The sequence below is a fragment of the Vombatus ursinus genome, unplaced genomic scaffold (assembly GCF_900497805.2).
Source record: "Vombatus ursinus unplaced genomic scaffold, bare-nosed wombat genome assembly UNPS02007612.1, whole genome shotgun sequence".
NCBI classification, from domain to species: Eukaryota; Metazoa; Chordata; class Mammalia; order Diprotodontia; family Vombatidae; genus Vombatus; species Vombatus ursinus.
This window is the reverse complement of record NW_020947390.1, coordinates 11181306-11204222: the sequence shown is the minus strand read 5'-3', so window position 1 is coordinate 11204222 and position 22917 is coordinate 11181306. Positions and strand designations below refer to the sequence as shown.

Here is a 22917-nt window from a genome sequence, read left to right as displayed (position 1 = left end):
GGCACAGGGGGCACTGTCCCAAGCTTGCTGTGCTGGGGTCAAGGGCCTGGTCAGTGGCTTTATGCGCCAGGGCCTCTAGTGCTGGCAGCTTGCTTACTAGGCTGGGCTGTCCCAGCCTATTAGTCCGTGTTGTTACCTAAGTTTCAGAGATAGTAATTTGCCTTCTGTGCTGGGGCTGGAGGCCTCACAACTGGCCTGCTGAGCCAGGACCAAGGGGTCTCAGTTGCTGATCCGTGCTGCGGCTAAGAGCGTCCCATTGCCTGGACACTGCCTATGCTCCTCTTTTACCCAAGTGAAACAGACTTGTCTGAGGTCTTTCTAAAGTTATCTTAAGCTGGAAAATTATTTCACTCCATCTTTTTGTAGTTTCTATCACTCCAGAATCCATTAGCGTTTTGATTTAACGTTGTTTGCAAGGGAAACTGGGGAAAGCTCAAGCAGCTTCCTGGCTCCTCTCCACCACCTTCCAGCAAAGTGTTTTTGCAAAACTCTGGGGGAAGTCACTTTGTTTGAAGGAATGTGAATGCGTGTGAGAGAACAAAAGCAATTTTCCATGTTTACTATGATTTCACCAAGGTTAATACCTCAATCATCCTCAACTCTTCACTCTCCCTCATTCCCTCCACACTCCATTCTCACTCCCAGAATATCCAATCAGTTGACAAATCTTGACAATTCCACCTCCACATCTCCAACCTCTGTCTTCAGTTTATGCCTTCACCAAACCTACTGCCACTCCCTTCCTAATTGGACCTTTGCCTCCTTTCCACCCATCTTCAAATTATCCTCAACATTCTCTTATCTCTCAGAATCCCTTCAAGACTCAGTTCAAGGACAATCTTCTTTCTATGAGGCATTAATTGATTCCCTCCAGCTGTTCGTGCCCTCCCCCAAAAAATATCTTGTATCTATTTTGTATATACCTATATAAAGCAGAAACTGTTTTAGCTTTTATCTTTGCATACCCAGGGCCTAGAACCTGGCACTGGGCAGAAGCTTAATAAATGCCTATTGAGTGACTGATCAGCACAACTGCCAAAATGATATTCTCATACTGCTTTTAATCACCTCACAAAGACATAGAACTTCTTTGGCAATTAATTAATGTATCCCTTAAGTTAATCTGCCTATAAACATCTGACCTATTAGATTTCTAAAGTACTTGAGAACCACAGAACAAGGCAAGTCTTATTCTCCCCATATCCAGGTTCCTATCTATATTGCCATCCTCCCTCCATACCCAGAACATAGCAAAGAACATTTGATGGTATTTTAATAAATAACGAACAAACAAATCAACAAATAACTCAATAATTTGCACCTCAAGATTACAAAAAAATATAAAAATCCAAAAGGGAAAAAGCAATTCCCCAAACTTAAGCTGTAATACCCTTCAAGTTCCACAAAGTATTGAGTTTAAACTTTATTTTCATGTATGCTTCTTCCTATATTCACATATCATAATTCAATTCCACAAGCAAATACTATTCATAAGCCTGGTTTTAATTACCACATAACAACACAGAACTCTAATTAGTTTCAAATTTTAATTCAGCCTTTATTCAATTCAATTATGCACTCTCATGGCCCAATAAACTTTCTAATTATCTTTAAGCTCATTAATGACAACTTTCAAACAGCAATTTGGTTGGTTTTTATTAAAATTTCAAAGAAAGAATAGGCACTATATAGGCTAACACTTTCCCATGAATATCCAACTAAAATAGTCAAATCAGAATATTTTAAATTAATTAAGAAGGATCAAACACATCCATACTTTAAAAATTAATGGCCACATCAGAAACTGCATTAACACTTTTTTTTTAAATTAACATATTCAATCTCTAGATACAATGAAGTTCTGTTCCAACTCCTCTTCATCTCTTCAACCATCGATATAAAGCTCAATATACAAAGATCTGCAATTACATTTCTGGGAGGCAAAAATTTTGGCAGATTTATAGCACCTATGGGATGCTACAGATGCTTAATAAACGTTTGTTGAAGAGATCTGAATCTACCTTTATGAACTCTATCCTCATGGCATAAGTTTCCAACAACATCCATCTGTCATCAGGAATGAATATGCACATAGAAGGGAACCATTTTGTGCTTTTAAGCACTACACCACTGATATATCTAAGAGTACAGCAGCCACCATTGCTAAATGTGACAATTATACTTGAGAACAGAAAACCAGGCAAGGGAAAAAGGAAAAGGACACATGCTGACATTCTACTACCATGATGGAGAAGGAAAAGGAGGAAAGAACAAAGTGGCAAGCAGTTACAGCTAAAAAGGTACACTGCGTTCAAGTGTACCTCTGACGTATGCTAGCTGTAGAAGCTTGGGCCAGTGCCTTAAGCCTCAGGGGACCAGGAAAGTCTTGAAGATCAAGAAATGCAGACTAGGGTCCAATTTGCATTGGAGTTTCCTCAATAGGAGTTCCACCTACTAAGAGAATCATAGGAAATTGATGATGATGATGATGATGATGCCACCATGACTACTACACATCTGTACAGCTCTTTCAGGCTTTCAAAGTGCTTCATCCATGATGGCTCTAAATTCCGAAGCACTTCACTTGTTCCCCTCCAACAACACCCGTTATAGTCTGCCTCTTATCATGATCATTGGTATACCTTTCATCTTCCTAAATGTAAGGTACTTAAACACAGAAATTGTTCTTTTCATCTTTGTTTCTCCCACAGCACCTGGCAGAAGGTCTTACACCTAGCAGGCACCCAGTAAATGTCCACTAAATTGAACTGGCAGAAACATCCCATTATTAAAGAGAATGCCTTACACAGTGAAGAGCTGACACTGATATGACTCTGAATCTCGACATCAGGGTAAGTGTGAACAATAGAACTTAAAAATAACAAGTATCAACTAACTGAAAGAAAGACAAAGCTGTGATTCCACTAAGCCTATCTATAGGGCAAGCAGAGATCCTTCACTGGGCAGAAGGACTAATGCAGGAGTAGACACACTGACCAGAAGCCCACGAGAGATGACCTATGGAAGACAATTATTCTAAGTTATTAACATCTTTGTAAGAACCAGAAAACTTTTTTAGATAGAGAACTAGGAAGTTGAAGACTAATTCTAAAAGTTAGTATGTGTTTTTTAATGAATTGATGATTAAGTGTATTAAAAACTAGTTATAAAGTGATATATTACTAATAAGAACTGATTTAAGGGAAAAAAAGCAAACACTTCAAACAGACCAATGCAATCCTACTGTCCTTACTTTTCTCTTCTCCACAGAGACAGATTACAGCCTACTGAGTCTTCCTCAGCTACAAAAATAACACCGAAAATTTATGATTAACCAAATTAAGAAACTCTTAAGAAACAGGCCTGTTCTTCTACCTATGAGTTACTCGGCACAGAGAAAAGAATCCAAGAACTACAGGCGACTTCAAAGATCTGCTAATCCAATTTCCCTGTCCAACAAATTCCCTTTATGATATCTCCAACAAGCAGTCACGCCAACTTCGAGGGGAAGATACCCAGTTACCAGAAGAGTTCTATTCTCATGAGACACCCCATTCCAGACAGAGAGCTCTAATGAACTAGAGGTGGCTGCTTAAATTAAGATAGAAATCTGTCTCCTTATAACTTGAACTCAACAGTTTTCATTCTCTCCATGACTAAAAACAATAAATCTAAACCCTCTTTTAGTTCATCCAGCAACAGTCCTCAGATAAAGGCAATGATGTGTCTTCTAAGACTTCTTTCTCTAGGATGAACATATCCATTCATCCATTCAACAAATAATTAAGTACTCACTATGCACAAAGCACTAGGCTAGACTCCAGGAATATAAAGATAAAAGAAAGACAGTTCCTGTTCTCAAGCAACAATTCAATAGGGGAAGACAATGAGAAAAAGATAAGATATTGTTCACAGATTAACATTCACAGGAAATAGCTTGAAATTCCTCATTGTTTTTGATTGTGCTTCTGACTCTACGGACTTTGCCAACACAGCTATGTGGCCTTCTCACTTTGGAACCTCCCACAACACCCAGGACCTTCCCACACTGGAATATCCCTCCTCCATGCAGGCCCCCTCCTCCATTGGCGAGTTGCATTCAGGGCCTGCATTCTGGGGACAGGCTGAGACCAGCCATGCTTCATTCCTTTCCCAGCTGTGCTTCTGCTGTCTTCCCCTATTAGAATCTAAGTTCCTTAATGGCAGAGACCATCTTTCTTTTTGCTTATAGCTTTATCCTCAGTGCTTAGCACACTGCCTGTGCTACAGTAAGTGTTTAATAAATGCTTATTGCCTGCCTCCACCCTTCTTTGGGCACATGACAATATGTCAATGTCCCTTTTAAAATATCCTGTCCACAACTGAACATAATACACCTAATAGCTGAATAGCACAGAATACAGGGGGCTTGTTATTGTGTCTGTTTTGGAAATCAATGTAATATTAGGAATATGATAAAGCACTTAATATTCATAAAGTTTGTAAATTTAAAAAAAAAAAAACTTTACAGACCTTCACGAAAACATAATCATTTAGTTTTGCTTACATGCCTGTTACTAATACAAGAAAATACTAGTTTCCCCATCTCCAAAAAAAAAACCTAATTCAATTCAACATGATCTTTTAAAATTCATCAATCATTGTAAGGAACTAGAAATGAAGTAGGTTGGCTAAACAAATTATGGCTTATGAATGTAATAGACTGTAATTGCACTATAGCAAAAAGAGAGTATGAAGAATCTGGAGAAATAAAGGCTTACATGAACTAATGCAGAGTGAAGAAAGCATAACCAAGAAAACAATATGAGTGATAACTACAATTGAAATGAAAGAAAAAAAGAAAATAATATACATAATGTCTCCAACAGCCTGAACTAACATTAAATGAAATGACCAATTTGGGATTCAGGACAGTAAAATGTACTTTGTCTCTCTCAGAAGAGAGGCAGAGGACCTAAGAGTTTAGAACATTGCATACAGTCAGATGTGGTCACTGTGACAATTAGTTTTGCTTAATTTTTTCTTTGTTACAAAAAAGGATCTTTTTAAAAGGTTGGAAGTAGCATATTAGAAAGTGACTCTAAGACTTCAGTTAAGTAATATAGCTAACAAGATCAATTAATAAGTGTTACCTCTTCCACAGAAACTCAGCAAATTGCTATCATGCTACACCTACATGAAATAAAAACCTAATATTACACAATTTTTTTTCCTCATTTTACTTTGAAAATCCTGAATCACAAAGGTTGGGTCCTATTACTAAATCCCACCCTGTGGTACAGATCGTAGATTAATTCTCCAAGCAAATTAATTTGATAGGGACACCATACTAACCACCTTCCTTCTTCCACTGGGAATAATGCATGATGGATAGTCAAAAAACACTAGGCAATAATTAGTTCAGAAATTTTATAAGGTGAAAAAAGTTTCAAATTTTCATTTATATACCCATATTTAATTTTTGTTAAGATGATTTCACAAAAATACTTATGAAACATGGCTAGAGAGTACTGGGGGATTTGGTTCTACTTCTGCATCCTAGGGTGTAATAGAGATATTGGCTTACTAAAAACACACATTTTCCTGACTACAGAATGATGATTTCCCCAAAAATCTAATTCTTACTTTATCCACAAAATACATAACAGTTAATATGTGAAATAAACCATGGTAAGACAAAACAATTTAATGATTTTTAATTAAGATCCCTCCAATAAATTAATCTTCTTTTAATACAGTTTGTTTCTTAACATGTTATCAGCCTGCTCCATCCCTGCCAGGTAAAAAAAGGACAATTTAAATGAGAAAATCCTGATTATAAACATTAAGAAATTCAAGTTCACATCTGAAGATGGCCAACGGATAATTTCAAACAATCAAAAAGGCTTTTTGAAAAGGTGAAACATGGTATTATAAGAGTTTGAAAATGAATAAGCAAATCTGGTTCTGAAAACCAGAAAATACCTTTTCAAATCACATTACTTGACAACAAAAAATGTTTTTAAAAGGCAATGCAATACAATGCATAGAGAATTGGCCTTCAAATCAGAGACAGACAGGGCCTCTGACACAACAACCTAACTATGTGAGAGAGCTAGACAAGTCACTTAATATTTCTGTCCCCAGGGACAGCTAGGTGGCGCAGTGGATAGAGCACCAGCCCTGAAGTCAGGAAGACCTGAGTTCAAATTCGGCCTCAGACCAAACACTTAACACTTACTAGCTGTGTGACCCTGGGCAAGTCATTTAACCCCAACTGCCTAAAAATAAAAAATAATAATAATAATAATATTAATAACAAATATTTGTCCCCCAGAAAACTCTTTAATACATGGGAGAGAAGGTGCGGACTGCTTTGGTAAGGAAGAGTTTTCTCACCTAGAATTTCCTACTGAATAAAATCACAGGTCCAGATTAATAAAATTCACTATAAACAGGTCAAATTTATGGCTTATAAGAGTAAAATACTAATCTAATGAGATACGAAAACCTTATCTCTTTCAACATATGGTCACCAAAACTTTGGCTATTGATGATGACAAAAACTTTGTAAAAATATGGTAGACATAGGATAATAAATTTAGAATCAGAAGAAACCTGAGAGGCCATGAAGTCTAACCCCTTTATTTTACAGTAGTAAATTGCCCAATGTCAATAGCTGTTGTCCTTCATACTCAGAGTACCAAAATGACATCACTATGTCAGGATCGATGTATAATGTGTCTGACTGTAACTGATCAGACCAGCATGAGCTCGAAAGGCTCTACCACAGGACAGGCACAAATCAACAGTCCATATGATCATCTGGAAAAGAGATGTGTCTAAATCTGCACATCTCAAGTTTCTTTTGAGCCACTGCAATTGTGCTTCACTCATAGCTTCAATGGGGGCATGCCATACTGGGCAGTCCTATGCCAGTGCATACTATGTCACACAATCTATTCGGTTCTTCAGAGAGAGCTTGAGAGTGTCCTTACATCACTTCTTCAGTGACACAATGTATTTGCCTTGCATGACTTCTCCATAAAAATTGTCTTTTAGGAAAATGTACATTTGGCATTCAAACAATGTGGCCAGCCCATTGAAGCTGCACTCTCTGCAGCAGAGTTTGAATACTTGGCAGGTCAGCTCAAGAAAGGAACTCAACAAAATAAAAAAGAAAAAAAAAGGGCCTCAGCTCTAGCCTCAGACACTTGACACTTACTAGTTGTGTGACCCTGGGCAAGTCACTTAACCCTGACTGCCTCTCCAAAAACCAAAAAAAAAAGAAAAAAAAAAGGACCTCAGTGCCTGGTACCTTATCATGCCAAGTGATCTTCATAATCTTCCTAAAACAATTCAAATGAAAGTGATTCCATTTCCTGACAGGTTTCAGAAGCACACAATAACAAGGTCAGCACAATGGCCCTGCAGACCTTCAGTTTGGTAGGTAACCTCTTCTCTCTCACACTTTCCTTTGGAGGCTCCCAAACACTGAGCTAGCTCTGGCAAGGCTTGCATCAACCTCATCAACTATGTGGACATCACCAGAAAGGTCAATGCCAAGGTAAGTGAACTTACCCGCAGCATTCAAAATTTTTCCATTTGTTGTAACCCATGGTTCTACATATGGATGGTATGGTGCTGGCTGGTGAAGAACCACTGTTTTCTTGGTTTTAATTGTCAGGCCAAAATTAGTACAAGCAGCAGAGAACAGATCCACATGGTCTGTTGCATCTTAGCCTCAGAGGCTCCACTGTGTGCACAATCATCTGCAAAAAAAAAGTTACACACCAACTCTCCCTCTACTTTACTCTTGGTTTAAAGCCTTTTCAAGTTAAATAATTTACTGTCAGTGCAGTAGCTGACCTTGATGCCATTTTCATCCTTGTTGAAGGCATCTGACAAGATTGCTGAAAACATCTTTAAAAAACATGGGAGCAAGCACACAGCCCTTCTTCACTCCACTGGCGACTGGGAAAGCGTAAGAACATTGTCTGTTATCCAGAACCCATATAAGCATGCCATTGTGGAACTGTCAGAGAATAATGAAGAACTTCTCCAGGCAACCAAATTTTGCCACGATCTTTCAAAAGATCTTATGATTGACAGAATCAAATGCCATGGTCACACTGATGAACACTGTGTATAAAACCGTTCTGCTCCTGGCATTTCTCCTGAAGCTTTTGAGCAGCAGACACCATACTGACCATTCCTCATGCCTTTCTGAAGCCACATGGCTCTCAGGTAGATGACATCCTCCAGGTGAATGATCAGCCAATTAAGGAGGACACTGCAAGAATTTTGCTAGTAATCACTAAGAGAAAAACCCCTTCCCCCACCCCCTGTGATTGTCACAGGACAACCTATTTCCTCTTCCTTTATACAGATGGACAATGGAGGCATCCCTGATCTCCTGGGGGAAAACCCCCTCTTGCCATATAATCTGGAAGATTTCAGTCAGCTTTTATATGAGCAAGAGATGTCCTGTCTTGTAAATCTCAGGAACAGAATCAGCATCAGGCTCTTTGCCACATAAGAGGAGCCTAATAGCATTCAAAACCTCTTCTTCAGTTGAAGTTTGGCTAGAGGGGGACTGACTTCAACCTGAGACAGTCAATAGCTTCAGCACTGATTGATAACTGTCTGTTGAGAACACTATGGAAGTGTTCAGTCCATCTCTCCAAAATCATATCTTCATCACTAATCAATGAGACTCCATCAGGGCTAAATGGTTGAGATGTACCATAGGTCTCTGGCCCACAAATAGCCTTTAGGGCACCAGAAAACTGCTTTGGATTGTTACTATCCGCATCTGCCTTCTTATTGAGCGAAGAATCCTGCATCTCTCTAAGCTTTGCTTACACTTCACTTTTGATAGCATTAAACACTGCCTAGAGATGAACGAACTATCCTGCTGGTAAACAGTGTGGAGTTCTCGTTTTTCACTTAGCAGTTTCTGAATTTCTCCACCATTTTTATCAAACCAATCTTGATGTTTGCAAATGTTGTGGCCAAGATGAGTAAATGCAGTGCTGTGCACCAAATCTCTGAAAGCTGCCCACTCCTTTTCTGCTCCACTGTGGACTGTGTGTTGGCTCAACTTTCTCTCCAAGTTAGCAACAAACTGTTCACACACAGAGAAGCATTCTAATCTGTTGACATTAAATCTTCTTTATGGTGCTGTGCATGATTTTGTAGAGAAGACATTTAATTCATACACGTGTATGTGTATGTGTATATTAATGTGCAACAAAAACAAACATTTGCTATATTGAATTCTTGTACATTTCTGTAAGCTAGCTTTGGACAAGGTAAAAAAGAAGCTGTGAGACTACATAAATGTTTGTGAGCAATGAAATTATGTTTTAAAAAAATACACTGATATTCTCTGTTCATAATTTATTTATATTTAACTAAATAATTCTAAACTAGTCATGAAAGCTGCTTTCAGGCTAAGTGGAAAGAAAGCAACAGGTGATGAGCCTAAGTCTCACAAAAATAGAAGATTCGTACTTGCTATTAATAAACATTTCAAAATATATCAGTTTTGCCAAGTATTATAACTACTGTCCAAATCAGTCTTCTGGTAGTCGTCTTGTCTTAGGGCTGCCACTTTTGCTGAATGCAAACGTAAGCTTGGGGAGGAAAAATCTATGATCAGTCTAATGCTCTGCGCCATACATCACCTGAGTCACTCTCAAATCCTGTCTGTCTCTTCTTACAATGACACAATTTATTAAATGCCAATGTTTGCTTTGAGGATGTATCCTCTATGTCTTACTGTGTTTAGGTAAATGGAAAATAGTGTTGGTGATGAGGTCATGAGTCATACAAGTCTTCAGCAATAACTGGCTGTTGCTGTTGCTTTTTCCAACTCCATTCCTCCCTCCCTGCCATGTCTGACAGTCTATCCAGACTGTCCAGAGTTTTTGGAAAATACGGCAACTCAAAAGGACAAGTTTGGGGGACCCCTTAACACTCCTCTGGCATTAAAATCCCTCAATTACAAGCCTATCATCTTTTGGCACATTGATGATGAGTCTCCATATCTTTATAAAAATTTTCTTTGACCTCCTCAAGGTTTGTCATGATGGGAGCATACACGCTGATGATGGTGGCGTGGTGCTTTCCTACAAATGGCAATTGCATTATCACGGGCCTGTCCTTTACTCCTTTTGGGAGGCCTACAAGCTTGCTGACTAGATCAGTTCTGACTGTGAAACCCATACCAGTTTCATGGCACTCCCCCATCACTGAAGCCCCTCAAGAGAAACATGTTTGACTTTCAGTAAGGGGGCCTTCATTTGTCAGCCTTATTTCACTCAGGACTGCTATCTGGATGAAATATTTGCTGAGTTCTCTCACAACAGAAGCTGTTCATCTTTCAGGTCTACTGGATTTCCACATTCCACATGCCAATGATTAGTGGAATCATCTTCGCAAAATTTTTTGTATATGTTTTTGTGTTTCAACATAGGGTGGGATCCCCAACTACTGCAGTAAGCATGCCTGGGTTAGGTGAAGCAGACAACTTTTAGGGCACCTTTTCTAACCCCTTCCTCACACCAGAAGGTAAGCAGTATAGTTTTTAAGAAGGCTGCTCAAATACCCAGGGGGCTGCCAAATCCCACTGCTGTTTCAGTCCAGTGAGAAGACAATTCTATGGCCTGGGCCACCTGTGAGTAGGGTTATAAATATAGCTCCTAGTGTATAAGCACCAGCTACTTCATCATTTTCCTGTCACCACAAGACACTGAGATAGGTAAAAATGGTAAAATGGTATGAGTGATGTCTTTTGACTCATGCATAAAATTGGATTTAAGTGAAGTGGAGTTACTCAAAGTCATCAACATCACCCTGTCTTCCAGAGTCATCAAAGTCCAGTGGCAAGACAAAAGTCAAGATGGATGGTGATGGCTCAGGATGGAGTGGATGACCATGGTGTCTTCAATGTCCAACCAAGCTCTAAACATTCCACAGCACCTTCTTCTGCTACCTTCTTGGTCCCTGAAATAAATCATTCTTATCCGCCCATTCTGCTGGAGGAGGTCTTCACATGCTTGGGATAGACACCCCCTTAATTCACTGACAGTTTCGAGGCCCATCAATTTCCCTCAACCTGATTTAGCCCATCTGCTAAAATGGTTTACCAGGGTATGGCTCACTGTGCATGCTACAGTTTCTTGGAGCCACAGGTGAGAGTTAGATGATTGAGTGGACACCAAAGATGGAAAGCACCCCTGAAAAGGATTCGGAAGCCCTCACACCAGAGGTCCTAGTCTTCCCTGAATACTTGTACACCCCTGCCCAATGTCACAGAGGGAATGAAAGAGGGGAAGATTAGAATTCAGGTTTTTTTCCACTGTACCATACTACCTTTCCTTTTCCTCTGAAGCACTATAAAGAAAGATCATAGGTACCATTCTTTGGTGTAGCCTAAAACCATAGGCATCATTTTGAATTTTATGTCTACGTTCAATAAAAGTTTTGACCTCTTAGTAAGCTAGAAATGGAAATTAGTGAGTAGGACTCTCAAAAACTGTCAGTGTGGGAAGGATTAGTAAGACACAAGGCAGAGAAAAGAGAAGGGGAAATGTTCTTCAAGGAAAGCTTTAACTTTCCCTTTAAAAAAATGGGAAAAGAAATATTCGTGTGGGGGAGGGGGCACTGTTACATAAGTAAAAATCATACTATTATCTTCTATTGCAGAGTTCCAGCCATCCAAAAAAATTAGAAAAAACCTGGGTACATCATTTTTGTACACCTGAAGATGTGCCCATGCTCCCATACCATATTCTACTGATCCACCAGAATATATTCCATCTCCTCCTATATACCCAAATACTCCACTTAGTTTTTTTCTACATGGCCTTCATATGTCTGATGCAACCAAGGTCTCTTTCTCTAAAATTTACTATCTATATTTCTTCATGTTTAAATTTTATAAGGACAAAAAAGTGCAGTCTCAATAGCAATTATAAACAAATTAAACAACCTTAAACCAATATTCAAGACACATTAAAACTAGGAGAAATAATTGTAAAATACAATGTGGTAAGAATATAGGAAAATGGGTACACATTGCTGGTGTAAAAAAGTTCCAACTTTTCTGGAGAGTAAAATAGCAACATATAACAAAAGTTACATCTGTTTAAACATCACCTTGATTGCACAGGACAAAGGAGAATATACTCTACAAGAAAATTACACAAATAGTATGTATACAGTGACTGCTACTCATATACAGACTGGATTAGAAGACTTTGGGGTCCCTTAATACTCAGAAATTCCAAGATTCTCTGATTACAACTATGTAAAAATAATAATGCTACATTCCTAATACTGGGGGGTAAATCCAGAATGATATGATTTAATATAAAGCTTAAAACTTCATAATTAAACATTGTCTCTTTTAATTCTGGGTAAGTTCTTGCCTTCTTTAATAAGTCTTTCCCAGCAACAAATCTTTAATCTGACCACCCCTAAGACTCATCCAATGACAAGAATTCTACTGAACTGTTTGCAAGCATTCTTTTTTAGAAAAAGGTGCAAGGCTGTCAGGCTGCTCAGCAGGCTACACACTCTCAAGACTTTACAAAGGATACCCCACCTAACGTTAATAACTGGTTCCCCACAACACACACCAGGCAAAGTGACATTACAGGCCTGACTCCTTATAATATTGGAACAATGTTACAAAGGGTAGTTAGCCAAATGATGACACAGCACTGTTTCATGGCCTCTTGCTAAGATTTGTTAATGATGTTACTCTCAAATAAATAGTGCCAGAAAAACACTTTGCAGAATTTGCCTTCACAGTAAAACCCAATTAGTTCATACTTCAGTAATTTAGAATTTATAATTATTTCAACAGGAGCTCAGCTGAAATTTAGCAGTGTTTGGCAAATTCCTTTTATTACAAATTCTACTTGGCATCTGAGACTCAAAACTAAAAAGTCAAAATTGGGAATTCATGACCTACAGAACCTAGACTTCACAAAATTAGTTGGGAATTTGAAATTCATTCAAAGGATATCCAGTATTCCCTTTTCTAGATGAAATGGAGAGTGGAACAGATTTTTTTAAAAAGAATGTAATCTAATCCTAAAAAAAAATTAAGTTTTCTCCAACCACTGAAAACATAAGGCAAAAACATAAAAAAATTCAGATATTAATTAATAAAAATGATAGACATTTAAGCCATAAACACAAAAACTGTAGATAGGACATGCTTTCAAATCTGTTTCATATCAAAAGCAAGGAAAAATAAAAATCTTAATAATGCAAGCTAATAATGAAAACAAATGAGATGGGGAGCTGTTTTGGTAATCAAGGGAATGTTTAAAATACCTTTTTAAAAAAAAAGTATTTAGTTGTAAAATTCTATTGTTTAATTTCCAAAGTACCCTAATGTCCTTTATAAATATCCCCTTATAATTAGTTTGCTCATTACAAATCATTTATGTCTACTCATTAAAGAAGAAACACTGCAGACCTCTGTCTACATTTTGTTAGTTTACACACATATCAACATAATATATTTTAAATAAATACACTTTTCATTTAGTCCTTTCACTAAGTCAGAATAGCATTTGCTTGAACTAAGCCAAATTACTTAATATTGTTTGGCTCCATGCACCTCAGCAATGGGCCCTGGTCTACAGGAACTTTTTATTCTGAAGAGGAAGAGAGAACAGAGAGAACAGGGAAGGAAAGTGGATCTGTAACCTGATCCAATGAGCTTATAGAATTCCTAGCACCTCTACTATTTCCATTACAGGCTAAAAAGAGAAAACAGAAAACTGTATTTACAGAGCTACATCTCTGATAAAAGCTTTAGAGGCAGGAAAAAGTTAAAATGCATTTTAATTACTTTGCTTTTATTCATAACATCCTACTCCCCAAATAGAACTAACAACCAATTCTTAGCTACAATGACTTCCAGTAGCTTTTAAGCTACCATAGGATTTAGAGGTAAGAGAGAACTTAGAGAACAGCAATTTGTACAACACAGTGCCAAACTAGTGAGTCCCTAATGCTATAGTACCTGTTTTCCTCCACTTAATTTGGATGCAGGTTTTTGGCTAGTCTTCTTGGGATATACAGGAGGGGGGAGTGACTAACAGAATTTCTTTTATTTTCTAAGCTGACAAAAAGGAGCAAAGAACTGAGATGAATACCCACCTGGCTGTTCTGCCTGCTCTATGGATATAGGTGTTGGCATCCTCTGGACAATCAAACTGAAGGACCCAATTCACAGCTGGAAAATCTGTACAAGAAGAAATGTCAAGTTTTTAAAAATCACTTTTAAAATTGGTCCCTCAACACTATTTTTATTTAATAATGTAACTGCTGATGAGGGCTCTCGGTCACATCATCCAAATGATGGGCATCATCTGCAAACAAGATTAAAAATAAAATAATTCCAAACACTAGCAGATAATTACAGTTCTCCCTTTTGTCGATGTGAACTAAAATTAACATTACCTGCGGTTCCTAAATAATAATAGTGCTTTGAACAGAATATAATTTTACATGACATAAGGAAGATAAACATCATATAGATAATAAAATTCCCTGATATTTAACGATTAAAATGACAGGATGTGATCCGGTTCTCAGAGACAACCCAATGAGTAACAAGATAAGCTTCTGAATTTGCATACAGGCCCACCAGTTAACAATCTACCCTCAGATTTTGCCTCATCTTTCTGCAACTAGGATTAACTAGTACAAAGAGCATATTTCTGGCTGCTGAACTTTCCCCTACTTCTCAAAGGAGACCTATTTGTGACAATGTAAAATAGGCTTCCTTCAACAGTTAAGAGATTTCCTTTAAGACTTTTAGACCAATTTTTATCCCAAGGAAGGACTAACTACAAGGTACTGTACAATGAAGGGCCCTACATACATCAAAATGATCTCTAAACCTTATAATCCATTTCAAAGAGTAAAATGTGATTTTTGAAGAAATGGACAATAAGCGTGTAAAAGAGAAAGAAAGGAGGACATTGGCCAAAAATTAGAAGGAAGTACACTTCAACATTCTGAACTCAGCTCTTCTGTTCTCAGCCACCCAGGAAATAATGACAAAAATTGATTTTTCAAGTCTTTCCTCCTCATATTCAAAAAGCAAACCAAACGAGTATTTTAATTGATTAGGTATTCAGTTCTATCCTAGAAGCTATAGAGACTATGGAAGTATCCTGATCTGAAAACCGACCATTTAGTTCAGGAGACAAAATTAAAATGTATATGAAATAGTAAACAACAATAAAGTACATAACTGAGAAATAAATCGTGTGGCACAGACTTTTACAAGTTGTCCAGCATTTTCTGGGAAAGTTACAATGAATACTCCAAAGAAACATGGGTACATTTTTTTCCTTTAAAAATTATCAAAAGGACAACATTAAAATATGATCAGCGAATCATACTAGATGGAAGGAATCCTAAAGATCATTTAATCTTCCCCTCAACATGAAGCATGAATTCCCTCTAGAACATCTGCAACAAACCTTAGCCTAAAGTTCTCCAGGCATGGAGGGAAATTCCCCCAAAGAGGGCCCTGTTATATTTTTGTACAGCTCAGTTACAAAGTTCTTCTTTCTCAAAATCTGCTTTCCTATAGCTTCATGCTATGGATTCTAGTTCTACACTATAGATCCATATCAACTAACTAACTCCTCTTCCACATAATAGTCCTTTAAATAACTGAAGACAGTGATCAAGTCCCAGTCTAAATCTTCTTTTCAAGCTAAATGACTCAATTCAGGGCAAAGTCAAGCTTGCGGAGTAAAGGCAGGGACCTGTCTGACCTCTCTCTCAAACTTCTCCAAATATCTATAAAAAATGACTCTCAACAAGTCGAGGGCAGCAGAACCCACAAAAAGACAGAGTGAAACAAATTTCTAGCCCAAGACAACCTGGAAGGTCAACAAGAAAGGTTTGTTACCCCAGGCTGAGAAAGAAGCACAGTCTAGTACAGGTCATGCCAGTGCAGACCAGGTCCTAGCAAACCTAGAACAGGCCTCAAGGGACTGAACCACTGGCAACAGTGGCAGTTTCCAGATTTATCAGCCCACAGATGCCAAAGACAACTCAGAAGGTTAGCAGGAAAGGTCTGTTGGGCCTGAGTGAGAGAGGAGGGCATTTCAGCCCAGGCACCGCCAGCACAACCCCAGCCCTTGCAAACCAGGAGCAGGCCTTGGAAATGACTGAATCAGCAGCAACAGCAGCTGCTTCTGGAGCTCTCAGTCCACAGATGGTAAGGAGACTGAACAACAGGTCAGAAGGAGATTACAGGGGCTCTTTCCTAGCACTGAGACAGGAATCTGTTGCTTTGCCCATACTTGGATCTGGGTCCCAGTCCTAGGTGGCAGTCCCAGAGTGAGGAGCACTAGTATAGCAGAGCTTGCAGCAGCAGTGGAGAGAGGACACTCCTCACAGCTCCCGGGCAGAAAAGAGTCCTTGTGATCACTCAGACCAGAGCACAGACCAGAAGAGGAGTAAAACCTCTCCTGAGATCAAACCACCTTGGAAGAAATGAAAACTTACAGGTCCCCAGAAGTACATCTGAAAACAGCTGCACAAAACTCCCAAAGTTTGGGACAGTATGCCCTCCACACTAGAAGCAGAGCCCTTAACAAAGAGTTAAAAAGTCAAGAAATAGCCTGGGAAAATGAGCAAACAACAGAAAAAAAATCTGACTATGGAAACTTACTTTGGTGACAAGGAAGATCAAAACACACACTCAGAAGAAGACAACAAAGTCAAAGCTCCTATATCCAAAGTCTTCAAGAAAAATATGAATTGGTCTCAGGCCATGGAAAAACTCAAAAGGATTTTGAAAATCAAGCAAGAGAAGTAGAGGAAAAACTGGAAAGAGAAATGAGAGTGATGGAAGAAAATAATGAAAAACAAGTCAACAGCTTGCTAAAGGAGACCCAAAAAAATACTGAAGAAAATAACACCTTAAAAAATAGCCTAACCCAAATGGCAAAAGAGGTCCTCCAAAAAGCCAATGAGGAGAAGAATGCCTTAGAAAGAAGAACTGGCCAAATGGAAAAGGAGATCCAAAAGCTCACTAAAGAAAACAACTCCTTAAAAATTAGAACAGAGCAAATGGATGCTAATGACTTTATGAGAAATCAAGAAATTATAAAACAAAACCAAAAGAATGAAAAAATAGAAGACAATGTGAAATATCTCACTGGAAAAACAAGTGACCTGGAAAATAGATCCAGGAGAGATAATTTCAAAATTACTAGACTACCTGAAAGCCATGATCAAAGAAGAGCCTAGACATCATCTTTCAAGAAATTATCAAAAAAAAAATTATCAAAGAAAACTGCCCTGATATTCTAGAAGCAGAGGATAAAAACAGAAATTGAAAGAATTCACTTCCTAAAACAGATCCCAAAATAAAAACTCCCAGGAATATTATAACCAAGTTCCAGAGTTCCCAGGCCAAGAAGAAAATATTGCAAGCAGCTAGAAAGAAATAATTCAAGTATCACAGAGCCACAATCAGGATAACACAAGATTTAGCAGCTTCTACATTAAAGAATCAGAGGGCTTGGAATACGATATTCTGAAGGTCAAAGGAGCTAGGATTACAATCAAAAATCACCTACCCAGCAAAACTGAATATAATCCATGAGGGGAAAAAAACAGAAATTCAATGAGATGGAGGAATTTCATGCATCTCAGAAAAAAGACCAGAGCTAAACAGAAAATTTGACTTTCAAATACAAGACTCAAGAGAAGCATGAAAAGGTAAATAGGAAAGAGAAACCATAAAGGACTTATTAAAGTTAAACTATTTACATGCCTACATGGAAAGATGATATATGTAACTCAAAAGACCTTTCTCATTATTAGGGTAGTTAGAAAGAGTACATATAGACAGAGGGCACAGGTTGAGTTGAATATGAAGGGATGATAATCTAAATAAAAAATTAAAGGGTGAGAGAGGAAAGCACTGGGAGAGAGAGGTTGAATGGGGTAAATTATATCACATAAAAGAGGCAAGAAAAAGTTTTTACATTGAATGGGAAGGAGAGGGGAGATGAGAGAGAGTGAGTGAACCTTACTCTCATCAGAATTGATTCAAAGAAAAAATAACATACACACTCAATTAGGTAAAGAAATCTATCTTACCCTACAGGAAAGTAAGTAAGGGAGGGCAAAACGGGGAGGGGTAGTCAGAAGCAAAACACTTTTGAAGAGGGACAGGGTGAAAGGAGAGAGAATAGAATAAATGGGTGACAGGATAGGATGAGGGAAATATAGTTAGTCTCTCACAACATGATCATTATGAAAGTGTTTTACATGAACACACATGTATAACCTATATCGAATTGCTTGCCTTCTCAATGTGGGGTGGGGGGTGTGGGAAGGGAGAGAATTTGGAACTCAAAGTTTTAAAAATGAATGTTAAAATTGTTTTTACATGTAACTGGGAAAAAATAAAATACTAAACAAAAATAAATAAATAAATAGACCCAATCCTTTTAATCATCACTAATGTGACATGTTTTCAAGTCCCTCACCTCCCCATATCCTTCTCTGCATATACTCCAGTTTATCAATGTCCCTCAAACTACAGGGCCAGAACTATAAAAACATTCCATTTTTACAGATCAAACTTTAGGCAACCCCAACCACCTTACAGAGCAAGGTATAATGACAAATGCATTGGATTTTGAGGGAGAGAACCCTAGATTCAAATGCAAGCACTGGAACTTACAGAAAGTAACTAGGCACGCCACAGTCTTTCTGGGCCTCAGTTTCCTCATCGGTAAAATGAAGAGGTTGGAGCAGATGACCACTAAGCAGATTTCTTACAGTGGGAAATCCTATGTAGAGGCTGCGCTGGGCAGCTACAAAGGGACCTTCCTACTCTCAGATTTGGTGATTAAATGATCTCTATTAAATGATGTCTAGCTCTAATTAGGGTAGTGAGGTGGTACAATGGATAGGATGCCAGGACTGGAGTTGAAAAGACCTGAGTTCAAATCTGGCCTCAGGCACTTATTAGCTGTGTAACCCTGGGCAAGTCACTTAACCTTCTTTGCCTCAGTTTCCTCCTCTGTAAAATGAGCTAGAGAAAGAAACAGTAAATCACTCCGGTATCTTTGCCAAGAAAACCCAAAATGGATTCACAAAGAGTCTGACATGACTGGAAAACAATTAAACAACAGTGCTAACCACCTATTTGAATCTGGATTTGGAACAAGGGCAAGACCTCAGCAACGAATATAGCCTTCTAAGAAAGAAAAACAGTTGTCACAAAATGCATGCAGTAGAGCCCATATGCTTTATTGCAAGAAGAGTATGTAACTCAAAACTTTTCTTTACTTGACATTTAACAGACAACTATCTTGTTAACTGGTTTCTAAATCACAAGAGATTAGAAGGGCTTAGAAGGCAACACACTCATACTGACAACAGAAAGGCTGGGAGAAACAGAAGACAAAAAAACAACTATAAAAAGTAGAGAGGCATGGTAGTACAGAATCATTTAGTATGAACAGTCCTATATACTTCAATAGTGATGCTAACAAAATTTTTGTTGTATAGCCCTGAGTATACTTATGCATTTCTATTACAATACAATAACAGATGCTTGTCATAACTACCCAGAGTCATTTAAAAAAAGGTTAACTGGGGCAGCTAGGTGTCTCAATGGATAGATCACCAGCCCTGGAGTCAGGAGGACCTCAGTTCAACTCTGGCCTCAGACACTTGTCACTTACTAGCTGTGTGACCCTGGGCAAGTCACTTAACCCCATTGCCTAGCAAAAAAAACCCCAAAAGAAAAAAAAAGGTTAACTAAACACTCTATAAACCTTATGGTATTATATAAATGTAAGCTAGTATTTAGAGGCAATGTGGGAGAGTGGAGAGAACCCTGGACTAATAAGATCTCTGCTACAAACTCATTATACGACTTCAGACAAGTCATCTGACCTCTTTCAATCTCAGTTTCTTCATACAATAAGGAAAGTTAATTAAACCAAGCAATGGCAAACTATGGGCTGGATTTGGTGTCCACAGTTTGCTGTAGTTTGCTGATCCCTTGATTAAGCTATTATCAGGTCAATATTAGGATTTAACAATCAGGCTAACACTGCATAGCACTTGAAGAAGTGAAAGACATGTAAAAAAGCACAAAAAACACAGAAGGCACAGATCTTATTTACTCATGTTCTGTCTCCTGTAAAATCAGAGGACAGAAAAGTCATTCCAGTTTAGTTCCCTGCTCATTTGAATTCTGGCTAGCTCTTTATAAGTAAGCAACTGTCATTTACTATGATCACATATCCCTTTCCAAACAGAAGGTTACCTACCTAGCCCCCTTGCTGCAATGTCAGTAGCAAAGAGCACTGCCGATTTCTTTCGGACAAATTCATTATAGACTTCCATTCTTCTTATCTGCTGCTGTTTGCCATGGAGAGCAAGGATAGAAATACCTGGTCGTAGCCTGCAGAAGACTCGGAACAGATACTGAACCTATGAATGGATGAAAGAGTATTTAATGAGGAATTACAGTTTGGAACTTTACTTGACCCTGAGTATCACCAATTTCACTATCACTAAAACTTCAAACTCACCAACCTAAACAGAAATCAATACAAAAATAACAACAGAAATAAAGTAAAGGCCTCCACCCATTTCATCTGAATGCTCCAGTGTATAAGCATGGTAAAAACCAAGAAAGAAAACTTTGAAGACTTTCCCAGAGACCATCTCCTAAAAAATATGCCAAAAGAAAAACAGAAAAGGTTAGAAACTGAATCAGGTTCTAAAAACCTAAATGTATTTATATGTTAAAACTCTATGAGGTGGTACTACTGGAACCCTAAATAGGAGACCTGGAAATAGCAGACCTTTCTTCTTGGGAATTTCAAGTTCTGTGCCTACCACCTCACAAGTACGAAACATCATGAGGAGAGCTAGATGGTCTCTACTGTTCAGAAGAAAAGTGCCTCACTATAGGTCACAGAGTAGGAACAAGCGTGCAATGAATTCTTTCTTTTAGATTAGGATGCCTTACTTAAAATTTAAAGGTAACTGTTAAATATCCAAATTCACAAGAGCATTTGTTAAATGCTTGTATCCAACTCTTCCCCAGAGTCATGTTTTTTTCAAAATGCTACATTAGCCAAAATATACTAAGTACAAATTAACTTGAGGGCATGGGGGTTAGTGGAAAAAAACATGGAGTATTAGGTGACTCAGATAGCAAATAATTATAACTAATATTTTGTGAGAATAAATTTCTTTAAAAGCTTTCACTTTTATTACTTTATTTACAGTATGGTATACTAGAAAGAACAATGACAAATGAAAAGAGCCTGAAGGGTTCCAGTCCCTCCTTTGAAACTTACTAATCATGTGACCTCAAACAAGTTATTTTTCTTCTCTATGCTGTAAAACAAAGGGGCTGTATTAGGTAGTTACAAGAGTTCTTCCAGATGGACAACTACCACCCCTAGTTTCCTAAAGAGGAAGCTGAGACAAAAATCCCCACAACTGTCCCCACTAAATGAAATGCTGGAACAGCTTTGGTTCTTCAAATATAGAAAGAACACAACAAAGACCGACTTAGAAGGGGAAAAAAAAAAGGAGAAAGAATACCTCTTTACAACTGGCAAAGAATACAATACTCTTCTTTTTCAGATGGCTCCTCAGGAAGGAATAAAGCACACTGATTTTTTGGTGCAGCTCACAAATGATATAGTTCTGGTCCAAAGTGGCTGGAGTACTGATAGAATTAAGGAGAAAAATTCAATTAACAGCTCCCATAGGATAAATATAAAAATCTAGACCTAAGGAACAATTTTTATTCCATTGCAATGGTTCTTTAGTATCTTAAAACAAATCCTAAAAGAAGTAAGTTCCATTGTTCCTCACCCCAGGTTTCTAGAAAAATTAGTTCTCACCTAAGTAGTACTATGTTCAGAAAACACCTAGAATGACTCTTTCTTCTAGGGAAGGGGAAAAACTCTTTAAAGCCTAAATTTTAAATACAAATAAAATGGATTGATAAAAATCAAACTCTGTTCTCAATTCAAAAGTAATATTCAAAACCCCTTTCACCCCAAAACTATTATGTTTTTCAAGAAATCACTGATAGGACTATTTGTACTTAAAACAGTATGAAAGGAAGCCTGCTGATGCATTCTTTCACTATGTGCTCTCTGATGTACGCAATAGCTTCAAAAGGTTCTAAATTACTGTCTTAAATTACTTTATAAAAATAGAATGAACAGAAAATGACTGTCTACAATGCTTCCCTTAAAAGGTTCTTAAATACAAATTTTGTATACTGTGTTAACCAAGTTGTTCATAACAAATTCTTTAAAGAAAAAAAATTTAGTATTGACATTAAGCATATTCCGCACAGCATCTATTTATTCAAGCTGCCACCAGTGAGTAGATTTAAAATCATAGTGTACTAAAAGTCATTATTGCAACCAGCAGCTCTGTAAGCTATCTTACAGAAGATTCTGCCTGGTAAAGCTCTCTTGGAAAGCCACGTAAGTAATGAAACACCATGTGTGCTCCAGTGTCATTTCCGGAATACTTTACACATTTATTATTCTTTTTCACCTTCAGGTACAATACTGCTTGTACCCAACTCTTCATTATTAGGGTGACAAGGGACAAGGTCAGACAAACAAATAAAATTCAACAATAATACCAAAATCTTCCATGTTTCAACCATCTTCCAAACTAAAGTTTTTTGAGAACTTCCAATAATCAATCAATCCACAAGCATTTATTAAGCATATATGTTAGCACTCTGGATATAAAGACAAGTAGCAAGAAGGACTGATTACAGTCTCCCCTTTTCTCCTCTCTTTAACTACCATCTGGTAGAAACACAAATGAGTTTTTAAGAGGCCAAAGAGGAAGCAACAAGAA

General features: G+C 37.8%; 1 protein-coding gene across 1 annotated transcript in view; it reads right to left on the bottom strand.

Moving 5' to 3' along the window:
* Window positions 1–22917, bottom strand: part of DDX10 (DEAD-box helicase 10) — a 308073-nt gene that overhangs the window by 255285 nt on the left and 29871 nt on the right. Inside the window, exons 7-9 of the mRNA XM_027849599.1 lie at window positions 21628–21754; window positions 20337–20499; window positions 14167–14251 (exon numbers count right to left, since the gene is read on the bottom strand). Of these exons, the coding sequence (XP_027705400.1) occupies window positions 14167–14251; window positions 20337–20499; window positions 21628–21754 (375 nt within the window). The remainder of the gene's footprint in view (window positions 1–14166; window positions 14252–20336; window positions 20500–21627; window positions 21755–22917) is intronic.